General features: G+C 36.1%; 4 protein-coding genes across 7 annotated transcripts; 2 read left to right on the top strand and 2 right to left on the bottom strand.

Annotated features, from left to right (window-relative positions):
* Positions 1-15: 15 nt before the first annotated feature.
* Positions 16-1,755, bottom strand: LOC115766718 (zinc transporter ZIP9-B). Of its 3 annotated transcripts, none has more exons than XM_030710655.1 (4): positions 1,606-1,753; positions 1,232-1,541; positions 929-1,173; positions 16-841 (listed from the first exon to the last, which is right to left on the bottom strand). In XM_030710655.1, exons 1-4 carry the CDS (start codon positions 1,702-1,704, stop codon positions 629-631), a joined length of 867 nt encoding a protein of 288 aa, XP_030566515.1. In that variant the 5' UTR covers positions 1,705-1,753; the 3' UTR covers positions 16-628. The 3 variants fall into 3 exon arrangements, with proteins under 3 accessions (XP_030566515.1, XP_030566514.1, XP_030566516.1); XM_030710656.1 differs by having other exon boundaries at positions 785-867; positions 1,606-1,755; XM_030710654.1 differs by having other exon boundaries at positions 16-1,173; positions 1,606-1,750.
* A 337-nt stretch (positions 1,756-2,092) lies between these two features.
* On the top strand, positions 2,093-3,306 carry LOC115766719 (RING finger protein 11). 2 transcript variants are annotated; one of them, XM_030710659.1, is made up of 3 exons: positions 2,093-2,187; positions 2,571-2,680; positions 2,745-3,306. In XM_030710659.1, exons 2-3 carry the CDS (start codon positions 2,579-2,581, stop codon positions 3,081-3,083), a joined length of 441 nt encoding a protein of 146 aa, XP_030566519.1. In that variant the 5' UTR covers positions 2,093-2,187; positions 2,571-2,578; the 3' UTR covers positions 3,084-3,306. The 2 variants fall into 2 exon arrangements, with proteins under 2 accessions (XP_030566519.1, XP_030566518.1); XM_030710658.1 differs by having other exon boundaries at positions 2,093-2,206.
* Positions 3,307-4,012: 706 nt separating this feature from the next.
* Positions 4,013-5,715, top strand: LOC115766765. Its single transcript, XM_030710758.1, has 3 exons — positions 4,013-4,585; positions 5,077-5,152; positions 5,209-5,715. Exons 1-3 carry the CDS (start codon positions 4,405-4,407, stop codon positions 5,375-5,377), a joined length of 426 nt encoding a protein of 141 aa, XP_030566618.1. The 5' UTR covers positions 4,013-4,404; the 3' UTR covers positions 5,378-5,715.
* LOC115766763 (UV excision repair protein RAD23 homolog A) lies at positions 5,696-11,419 on the bottom strand. The gene is made up of 6 exons (XM_030710757.1): positions 11,188-11,419; positions 11,035-11,113; positions 10,302-10,964; positions 10,150-10,244; positions 9,759-10,091; positions 5,696-5,895 (listed from the first exon to the last, which is right to left on the bottom strand). The coding sequence occupies exons 1-6, from the start codon at positions 11,251-11,253 to the stop codon at positions 5,785-5,787; spliced, it is 1,347 nt and encodes a 448-aa protein (XP_030566617.1). The 5' UTR covers positions 11,254-11,419; the 3' UTR covers positions 5,696-5,784.
* Positions 11,420-11,808: the final 389 nt, after the last annotated feature.

Here is an 11,808-nt window from a genome sequence, read left to right as displayed (position 1 = left end):
CAAGTTTCAAAACTATTCTTCGTAAAATATATGTGGTTGTATTGCATATTAGTTTCATGCGGATATTTGTAGGTTTTTTTTGGGGCTGTAGGACACCTGCCAAAAGACTTCAAATTATTTGGAGAAATGATACAATATACTAGCCGTACTTATTCATTCATACCTACTTACAATAAAGAGAAAATAAATACACATAAATATACACATACATGTGTAAGGAACAAAACTAAATTCGAGTGGCCTAAAGATACTAAAAGATGAAATAACTATTAAATAAACACATGCGTAACTTCGCCATTACTCTCCATATTCACCCGACCGATACACAGGACACAGAGACGGTTAAAAACTAAGTGCGTTAAAGCCAAGTCGCATATACTTAAGTCATTATTATATTATTATTACATACATATACATATAACAAATAAATAAATGATCAAAAACGAAATTGTTGAATGTAATCATTTCACGATGAATTGGACCCCAAAATATAGATAAAAGAAATGCAGCTAACACAAATATTTCAACAACAGTATGTACTTACAAATAGCCCTATATCTTATTTACAAATTGCGAATGAGTGACGGGAATCATATTGCTGCTGCAATTGAGAAACTTAATTCTTTCGCTAATGCTGATGCCCAAATGTGATGACCAGCGGCAGTAAGGCACCGCATATCATGATAATAAGCTCGCTGTACCGCAGGCCTTGTACATTATATGATTGAGTCGATCCATTAGCAGATGAGTCATTGGCAGCAACCTCTCGAGATTCCTCTATAACATGGTAGTCATATTGGCCGGGTCCGCCTTTTCGGTTGGGATGTCCACTGTGCCCGCCCTGAGTTAATTCAGGCAATACGTGAACTGTTGCAACGTACAAAAAGGTTCCGGCAGAAAATAACATGGCAATTCCAGTAGCATTTACCGAATTAAGCGTCTCCTTTTGTTCTTGCCCAATGCCAAAGTAAGTGAGGAGCGTCAACAATGGTGCGGACAGAGAGAATATACCAAGGTGCTTCCGGATCTGTTGTCGTTCAACTTTTTCATGCAGCAAAAAACTGACTAAGCCAAACGCAGCCGGAGCCTTGTGCAGCATAATAGCTAGAAATACAATTATTTCTACATCCTGGTGACTAGTTGTTGCTGCTGCACCTAAAGCAACTCCATCAGCTAAACGGTTGAGAAGTAAGTGTTTAATTAGATGAAACAATAAACGAAAAATACCCACCTGCAGCATGCACCACTAGTCCGAGGGTAGCCGTAATATTCTTGTCATTATCATTTCCTTTGTTGGTTTTTCGTTGTGAAACTTGGTCCACAAGCATCATGAAAACAAACCCCAGCACAAGTGAAAGTCCTATTGTACGCGAGTAATCATGTGGCTTGATCAAGCCGGCTGACAATTGGGATGTATTTGCATCTGTTTGAGTTTGCTGGGTGTCCATATATAAGGAACGTATACCCTCCGGTATAATAACTGTGAGGGCTGTGCCCACCAACAAGCCAGCGCCAAGTACCGTGACAAATTTTAATTTTTCCTTAGTTTAAGAAAATCAAGAAGTTTATGTAGTACATGTATTCAGTAAGTTATATTATGCACACCTCACTCAATTTCATAACCAAGGGTATACTTCCAGATAGGTAGGATCCAACTAACATCACAATTACCAACAATATAAGAATAATCGTCTCCTCAGTCATGTTCCGTTTGTTTTTATATGCTTGCCAACTCAACTATTTGCTTTTTTTTAGAATTGGTATTCCTAAAATTGGTATTTAATAAACGATTTATTAGTACCTTTTAGCTATCAGCATGCGGTCATACTGGTTCAAAAATTACTAATATTTGCGATAATGAAAATGACGAAGTATATACAATGTACAAAATAACAGTATACTAAGCTGCTTAAACATTCAACATACTATATTAAAAAGGAATGTGATAAGCTAATACTGGCAATAGATGACTTTTCACCACTTCAAATCACTATACCATCACTATAGTGAATACTCAAGTTGTTGGGTACATTAAAAATGTTATCGATGTTTTACAGCTTTTAGGCATTAAAAACATAAGCAGAGTAAGAAGACGATGTTAAAACGCAATATTGCTTGAATAATTAATAATGAGATAAAAGCAGTGCTTTTACAAATATGAGCATACTCAAAAATATATAAACAAGCGTAAATATATCCTAGTTAAGTATGTATGTGCATGTGCATGTTTATATTTATTTACACTCTGAGTTGCAATTGCTTTCCATTCGTTAAAAGAAGAAACTTTGCAAATAGCTAAGTCTGTGACGTATATACTATGTAGATGTTCCATATAATTGCATTAACCCAAAACCCTACGTGCTCACGTATGTTCTCGCATAAGTTGGTGTGTTGTGTGTATACAAATATGTAAATACTACAATCCCTGGACATTGTTTCAAGATTTGATTAAAGCAGAAGATGCGGTATAAAATAATAAGATCAAACAAATCACAAATGATTAAAGGTTTCCTATAGCTGTATTGTACGTTTTCAAACCAACGTTGGTTTTGTCTTTTACTTTCCTGTAGGGTATACAATGGGTAATTGCCTGAAAATCAACAGTCCCGATGACATTTCACTTTTGCGAGGCAGCGAAAGTATTAGCGGACAGGACAGCGGACCGATGCCAATTTACCAGGTAAGTTAGGTAAAAATATAAATAGTTTTCGAAATAATCATGGATTTTGTATTCTATTATACAGCATGAACCTTTGCCGCAAATGTTTTATCCAGCGTCCTCTGCCAGTCATAGCGCAGCTGCTGCCACAAACATGTCGGAGGAAGATCAGATTAAAATAGCAAAGCGCATTGGACTCGTCCAGCACTTGCCAATTGGAACTTATGACGGCAACTTGAAAAAAGCCCGCGAGTGTGTCATTTGCATGGTTGAATTTTGCGTGGATGAGGCTGTGCGTTATCTGCCTTGCATGCACATCTACCACGTGCACTGTATCGACGACTGGTTGATGCGAAGTCTAACCTGTCCAAGCTGCTTGGAGCCCGTCGACGCTGCTCTATTAACCAGCTATGAAACAACATAGCGCACTGTAACAACTCGCCTTGCGTAAGCGCTTTTAAAATTAATAATCAAAAGGAAACTAATCGGGTCAGTGTGAAAGCTTGACCAGTGCTTCCCGGGGGACTATTTTATTATTATAAGCGGTTAAGCATTACCTTTTTAGTTGTTCAACTAATAATTAATATCAATAAAAAAGTCGGTGTACATAAATACATAGATCAAAATCAATAACAAATGAATACTTATATAAAATATAAACGTAATTTTTACATAATTATATTACATGTGTAGCGTATTGTTAATAATTAAAGTGACTAATGCAGTCTTGAAGACTTGTAATTTAATTCCTGCTTTTCCACAAGCAATTATTCACTATATTGACTTCTCGTTTATAAACTCACCAGGTTTTCTTCTATATGGTCCTGACTGACTGATCAACAACTAAAGAAAAATCCAAGCCGTAAGAGCTAGGAAGCTGAAGCACGAAAAATGCCACTCGCACTCGCGGAGCGTACATACATGCTTATGTACATATTTTCATTAATACATATGTACATACATGCCTATGAACATACATACATATATACGTATGTAAATACATATGTACATCATACATACGTACATAAATACATATGTACACCATACATACGTACGTAAAAACATATGTACATACATACATATGTACCTACATAAATAAAATAAATACATATGTACATACCTACATATGTACCTACGTACATACACACAAATATGTACATACAAACATACACACATATGTACATACATACATAAACACATATGTACATACATACATACACACATATGTAGACACATACATACATAAGTACATACATACGCACGTAAATACATATGTACATATATACATGTGTAAATGCATACATCTGTACATACAAATAGACTTACATATGTACACTCGTATATATACATGTACTTATGTACATATAAATGTACATGTACATATACACAGAGAAATTTAACAGAGATATGTTGCGCTTTCTTAACTAGTCTGAGGTAAGCGTGCTCTCGCAAATCGACAAATGACAATATTTCAGTAGGAGGTACATATTCTTTTTGATAAATTGAAAATGTACGTGAAAATGCGCACTGCGTTTGTGACCTACCTAGCCATAAGGGATGCGCGACAGAGCGGCGCAGACGCGATTGACAAAGGAAGCTACGAAACAAGACACCAGTATTGAGTAACAGGCTGTGAAAAGCACGACGAGGTCCTTTTCCACTATTGTTTTCTTGTTTTTAAAACCTGTTACCAAATTTACGTGAATCAAGCGTTTAATATAAAAAATAATTTGTATACTTTCAAGATGGACGGGGCGTTGAAAATCCTGCGCTTAACATCCAAAGGTGTTGTTATTTTGGCAATTTCATTAATAGCGTTCCAACAAGTGGCTGGCAGTGAAGTTCCCAGAGGCCCTAGGAAAAACAACAGTGAACTTCTGTATCCTAAACATAAGGAATTTGCTATCAGCCGGAATACATTTCTCGGTTGGTATTTATAAAGGAAATGTACATACACAAAAACGAATCTCTTCATTTTCACTCTGCTCACAGAAAGAGTTCCTCCACTGTAGGAGCACCGATAATTTCGGTATTTTAAATCTAAATAATTGATTAAATTATTGATATTGTACAAGTATTTAACCCGGTCGCTATGAACTAAGGAACTCTTTAAAACATTGATAATTTTCTATATATAAAACTGTTTGTCCTCACTGGCTGACTGATTGGTGACCAACAGCAAGCCCAAGAGGAGCTTGGAAGCCAAAATTTTTACTATAGTAACTTCATGTGATGGAGGTGCACGCTAATTACCCAAACCCCCTCATAATGTAGCGCATCATACAAGGTAAATGAAGTAAAAATTTCAGCTTACGGCTTAGGTTTTCACTTTAGTCACCAATTAGTCAGGCATGTCAAACAGTTTTATAAATAGAGATGAGCCAACATAAATTTAATTTAAAATTTAATGTCTCCAGGAAATGATATACGTCTGATGTACCCTAGCCGTTATGAAAAGAGATATACCCCTACATATTCTGGTCCAAGCATTAGGTAAGTCATCTGCATCTGATCGGAATTTGACAATAACGTGTTGTACACACTTCTAGCCGTCCTTTGTCATTAAATAGAAATGTGTACCGAAAAGGATGTATCCGTCGTAATGGTGCTTGTGATAATCGCCCGAGTGACTGTTGTTTCAGTAGTTCGTGTAGGTGCAATTTGTGGGGGAGCAACTGCCGCTGTCAACGCATGGGACTCTTTCAAAAGTTGGGATAGATCAACCTGCCGTAATCAAACAAGTTTAAATATGAGCAAATTTATAGATAAATCCATATATACACCATACATAAAGTAAATATGATATGTATAATTTTAACCAATTATATTTCTTCATACATTTAGCCATATTTACCAACTGCTTGTCATTTAAATAAACAAAACCGCATTACAACTGCATATATTTTATAGGCGACATTCGAATTGGCTATTACTAAAAAATAAAAAGATATATTTTCAAATTGTCACAAATATAGTGCTTAGCTTCGAATGTCACCTTAATCTGTATTTAAATACAGTTTCAGCCCAAAACTTGTTTATGTATGGTTGTTCAGTAACCTATTCTTTTATTGTAACGACTTTGTATATGGGTATACATATGTGTAACATGTCAGCAATCGGCTGATTTAATCATCAAAACTAGATGAAAGCAAGAAATTTGCAGCCAGTTCCTCATCTTTTTCACATGCAAAGTAAGCTTGCAAAACAAGGGCTTCTGGAAATCCTAGTGCCTTTAGCTGTAAAATATTAAATAAAAAAATAAGTCAGTTAAAGTTTCGCGGATTCGCGGGGTAAAATGAGATAGTCATACAAAGATATTAATAAATTTCGAATGACCTTTACATCTATAAGCGACAGGTACTTCCAATTTTTTTTTTTTTTTTCAAACCACTGTTTAGGCCTGACAAAATCTTTGTCGTGAAATGTGTAATGCATAGAAGGAGACATCTCCGACCCCATAAAGTATATATATTCTTGACCAGCATCAACAGCCGAGTCGATATAGCCATGTCCGACTGTTTCTATGCGAACTAGTCTCTCAGTTTTAAAGCTATCTTAATAAAATTTTGCAGAAGTCCCTCTTTCTGTTGCACGCAGCACATATGTGAAAACCAGCTGAATCGGACCACTATATCATATAGTTAACACAGGAACGATCGGTCGAAAACTGTGTTTTTTTATGAAAAAACATTTTGTTCATCAAGATATCTTGACCAAACTCGGAATTTATTAGTTTTACTTTACTCCTCAAATATATGCAAAATCCTATTAAGATCGGACCACTATATCATATAGCTGCCATAGGAACGATCGGTCGAAAATTAAGTTTTTGTATGAAAAAACATTTTGTTTATCAAGATATCTTGACTAAACTCGGCATTTATTAGTTTTACTTTACTCCTCAAATATATGCAAAATCCTATTAAGATCGGACCACTATATCATATAGCTGCCATAGGAACGATCGGTCAAAAATTAAGTTTTATGTATGAAAAAATATTTTGTTTTTTAAGATATCTTGACCAAACTCGGCATTTATAAATTTTACTATGCTCCTCATATATGTATATGCAAAATCCCATTAAGATCGGACCACTATATCATATAGCTACCATAGGAACGATCGGTCGAAAATTAAGTTTTTGTGTAAAAAAAAACATTTTGTTTATCAAGATATCTTGCCCCAACTCGGCATTAACTATTTTCCCTGTGCTTCTTAGATACGGGCAAAGCACTAAAAGCATTATGAAAGGTTGGGTCTGCAAGGGTATTAGATCTTCGGCGTGCCGAAGATAGCCTTTCTTTCTCGTTTAAACTAGACATACATATTTCTAATCACTTTTAACATATTGATTTTTTAGACCCTTGCAGAGGGTATTATAACTTTGTTATACCCTGAACCCATTAAAAATGGTTATAAGGGTATAGGCAGTCGATTTAGCCATGTCCGTCTGTCTGTCCGTCCGTCTGTCCGTATGTATGAGCCAAAGGATCTCAGAACCTATAAGAGCTAGAGACTTCAAATTTTAGATGTAGATGCTCCTAGTTCCCGCGCAGATCGAGTTTGCTTCCGATAATCGATAACTTACTCCGTTTCCAAGCAATCGATAAAAATCGATATCGACATCCTGTTTTTTTTTTTTTTTTTAGCAAATTGGGTAAATAATAAGAGCTAGAGCCACCAAACATGATATGTTGCTTCTAGAATATTATAGATATTTTAAGTATCTTTCTTTTCATACCTATCGCCACTTCCCCGCTACCACCACAGAGCTATAAATCAAGTTAATAACCCAACTTTTATTGCCAACCAATTTAAACCACAATTTAAATGCAATTGATTTTTTCAGAATACACAAATATTCTATGGTACAATAAGATATACTGTAGAAAATTTCATAAATATCGGTTAAGAAAAACCAAAGTTATATGCAACTGCGCAATTGAAAGGGGCAGCAGCTTTAAGAATTTCTGTATACATGTACACACACACATTCATGCGCGTCTGCTTCGCATTCTAATAGCATGGTAATTGCATCTTTTTTTTGTAATGTTATTTTAGTTTCTTTTTATCATAAGTACTTAATTGTTGGTGTGGCTGCTGATTAGAGGGATAGCAAGTGGTGCGGTCTGTCAAGAGTTCGAGACCTACCGGGGAAAGTATTATTATTTTTTTTTTTTTGCTGGTGTGGCTGTTGAGTAGAGTCGACAGTAAGTAATGAGGTCAGTTGCAAATTCGAGCCCTGCCAAGGGAACTTTTTTTTATTAATTTATTTGGTGTTGGAATAAGAGGGTTCAGGGTATCTCCTAGTCGGGAGCTCCCGACTAGAACCTCTTACTTGTGAAATGTGTAACGCATAGAAGGAGACATATTCGACCCCATAAAGAATATATATTCTTGATCAGCATCAACAGCCGAGTCGATAGAGCCATGTCCGTCTGTGTGTTTCTATGCGAACTAGTCCCTTAATATAAAAGCTATCTTTATGAAATTTTGCAGAAGTCCCTCTTTCTGTTGCACGCAGCACATACATATGTGAAAACCAGGTGCATCGGACCACTATATCATATAGCTGCCATAGTAACGATCGGTCGAAAATTAAGTTGTTGTATGAAAAAACATTTTGTTTTTAAGATATCTTGACCAAACTCGGCATTTATAAGTTTTACTATACTCCTCATATATGGGCAAATTCCTATTAAGATCGGACCACTATATCATATAGCTGCCAAAAGAACGATCAGTCGAAAATTAAGCTGTTGAATGAAAAAACATTTTGTTTTTCAAGATATCTTAACCAAACTCGACATTTATTAAGTTTTACTATGCTCCTCATATATATGCAAAATCCTATTAAAATCGGACCACTATATCATAGAGTTGTGACGTTTAGTTCAGACCAAGTTCGATTGAACGGGTCATTAAAATGAACCACTGAACTTATTCAGTGATTAGTGAACTAACTTGGTCATTTAGTTCACTCGTTCAGCTATTCAGTCGGGCATGAACGATGTATTCTGTACTCGTTCAGTCGGTCATGAACGATACATTCTTGATACTCGTTCAGTCGGTCATAACCGTTGTATGCAACTCAGCAGTTCCTGAACGAGACATTCTTTTCAGATGTTCAGTTCTTAATAAACATAAAAGATAGCGAGATTTTAATTTCACTTTTGATTTGACTGCATAACTGAACTAAGCGAATAGTTCATGACCGACTTAATAGCTGAGCAGAATTCATCGTTCATGACCGACTGAATAGCTGAACGAGTGAACTAAATTACCGATTTAGTTCACGGCCAGAAAATGAACGAGTGAACTTATTCAGCAAATTGAATTAGAAATCCCCACTCTACTATATCATATAGCTGCCATAGGAACGATCGGTCGAAAAGTAAGTTGTTGTAAGAAAAAAATTTTGTTTATAAGATATCTTGACTAAACTCGGCATTTATAAGTTTTACTATACTCCTCATATATAGGCAAAATCCTATTAAGATCGGACCACTATATCATATAGCTGCCATAGGAACGAGCGGTCGAAAATTAAGTTTTTGTATGAAAAAACATTTTGTTTTTCAATATATCTTGACCAAACTCGGCATTTATTAGTTTTACGATACTCCTCATATATATTCAGAATCATATTTAGATCGGACCACTATATCATATAGCTGTCATAGGAACGATCGGTCGAAAATTAAGTTGTATGGAATACTTTTTTGTCATTCAAGATATTTAGATTAAATACGGCATTTAACGATTTCAGTATGCTCCCTTTATTTTTGCTAAATCTTATTTACATCGGACTACTATATCATATATCTGCCATAGGAACGATCGTTCGAAAACTAGGTTTTTGATGAAAAACCTTTTTGTTTATCAAGATTTCTTGACCACTCGGCATTAACTATTTTCCCTGTGCTTCTTAGATACGGGCAAAGCACTAAAAGCATTATGAGAAGGTTGGGTCTGCAAGGCTATTAGATCTTCGGCGTGCCGAAGATAGTCTTTCTTTCTCGTTTAAATTAACTATTTAATTTTTTTAATATGCATACAACAAAACAGTTAATCACTGTTTGGAACAGTTGTACGTACCCGCTCTATAGCATCTTGATCTTGTGGTGTTAAACGAATAGTGGCTAGGCTTTCTGTTGGTACATTTCTTTCCGCCAAAACAGTACCATCTCTTTCTGAGGCAACCGCTATAGGCTGGTTTTCTGATCCAGCGGCAGAACGTTGGCCCTCCGTAGTTGCCACTTGGATTGCCGATGATGTCACATTTTCTGTTCGACTTGAATTCGACTGTGTTCGACCAAGTCGTTGTGCGTTGGCGGCCACCTCATCTTCGAGGGGCTGGTTTAACATATTCAGAAACGCATCTTGGTTTTCAGAAATAAGTTGCAAAAGAGCTGGGTTTGTTTGGCCAATCTAAGTTAATAAATTAAAAATACGATTAAGAATGGATTAATGACGGTATTTTACATACCTGTTGTAGAACAGCATGTAAAAGATGCGGATTTTGGTATATCAGAGAGCGCATCTGTAGGAATTGTGGCTGACTGCGTAAAAATTCAAATGGGTCTAAAATAGGAAAGGTTAATCGAACGATATGATGTACATATAATAAAATGTATTTACCAGCGGCTGATTCAGCCGGTAAATCGCGTGCAGCACCCTGATGTATATTAGATGCTCTTGAAGATTCCTCGTCATCTCCTGGAGTAAACAAAATCTCCTCCTGGGGAATTCCGTTAATCAAATATTCTACAGCGCGCTCAGGATTATTAAAGCTGGCTGCCATTGCGCGTTCCACTTGCTCCCGGGGATAACCCATTTCAACCATTGAGGCAACAGTACGATTAAATTCCTCACCCATCAGTAAATTTGACTCGGCACGTGTTTGCAATGACGCATTGGCCAGCTCACCAACTAAATCAATGCTTGAATAGTCAGTGGTAGAGCCTGTGGCTGAAGCTGGTGCTGGAGATCCAGCTCCGGTACTGTCTACTTCTCCCCCAGCTTCACTAGTTATTTTGTTAGTCTTTTCTCCCTTTTCAGACGATAAAGATTCATTTACTTGTACAGCAGGCCTACTTTTCACCAGTGGCTCATCTTTTGTCGATCTTTCTGTCGTCTCCTTGGCCTGATTCCGAAGTTGCTGCGACGAAATTGCATCTGTATTTGTGTTGTTGCTGCTGCTACTGCTAGTTCCGCTTATATCTCGGGTAAGCATCACCACAATGAACTTTTTCTCATCGACTTTGTATGAACTGATTGTTCGCTCATCTGTCAGTATGACGCCTTAAGCAAAAATTAATACATATATACTATAAGAATACTGTGAATATCAACAAGCAAGACAGTTGCGTACCAGCATAAATCAGTTTTTGTTTCTCCACGAAGTATTCGGCACCGCGTTCATTAAAAATTTGTTGTTTGAGTTCTAAAACCTACCGGAGATATAAATACGGTTGTATGTATGTACAGTGTACGGTAGACCTTAAATATTAAAAATGCAATTTACCGTTTTTTCTGGGTCAAAGTCAATTGTGAAGGTTTGCTGCTGCAGGTTCTTTACAGTGATAATCATTTTATAATTTTTTTTTAGCGTTTTCGTTATTTTTAATTATTTGCCTCGCTCTTTTTTTTCTCACAAAAATGTTTGTCATCGACACTAGGGGTGGCCTGAAAAATAATCATCGAATAGAAGAAAACGATATTTCCATGATGAGTAAATTCTATTTTCTCTTATCGATGTTTCTATTTCGTTTTATTCTCACAAAAATGTTTGTCATCGACACTAGGGGTGACCTGAAATATAAATATCGAATAAAAGGAAACGATATTTCCGTGATGAGTAAATTATACTTTCTCTTATCGATGTTTCTATATTTACGTGTGGTTATATGCGGGTTCTTTACAGTTAAATTGCAGTTGTGCTTGTGTGCAAATTGAATTCATTTTTGGCAGCAAGGTAGTAACAGACGTAGAAATGTAGATAATAATCAATAAGCACACTACAATTACAAATGTTGTACAGGAGATATTCGAAATGCAGAGTAATAATATATTATTGGCTGTTACCAGCAATAATTTACGATGTACTACAATGAAGGATGTTAGTAGCAATCATTAGAGTATCGTA

This window comes from Drosophila novamexicana, unplaced genomic scaffold, assembly GCF_003285875.2.
Source record: "Drosophila novamexicana strain 15010-1031.04,08,12 unplaced genomic scaffold, DnovRS2.1 tig00001222-arrow-arrow-pilon, whole genome shotgun sequence".
Lineage (NCBI taxonomy): Eukaryota > Metazoa > Arthropoda > Insecta > Diptera > Drosophilidae > Drosophila > Drosophila novamexicana.
This window is presented reverse-complemented; position numbering and strand designations above follow the sequence as displayed.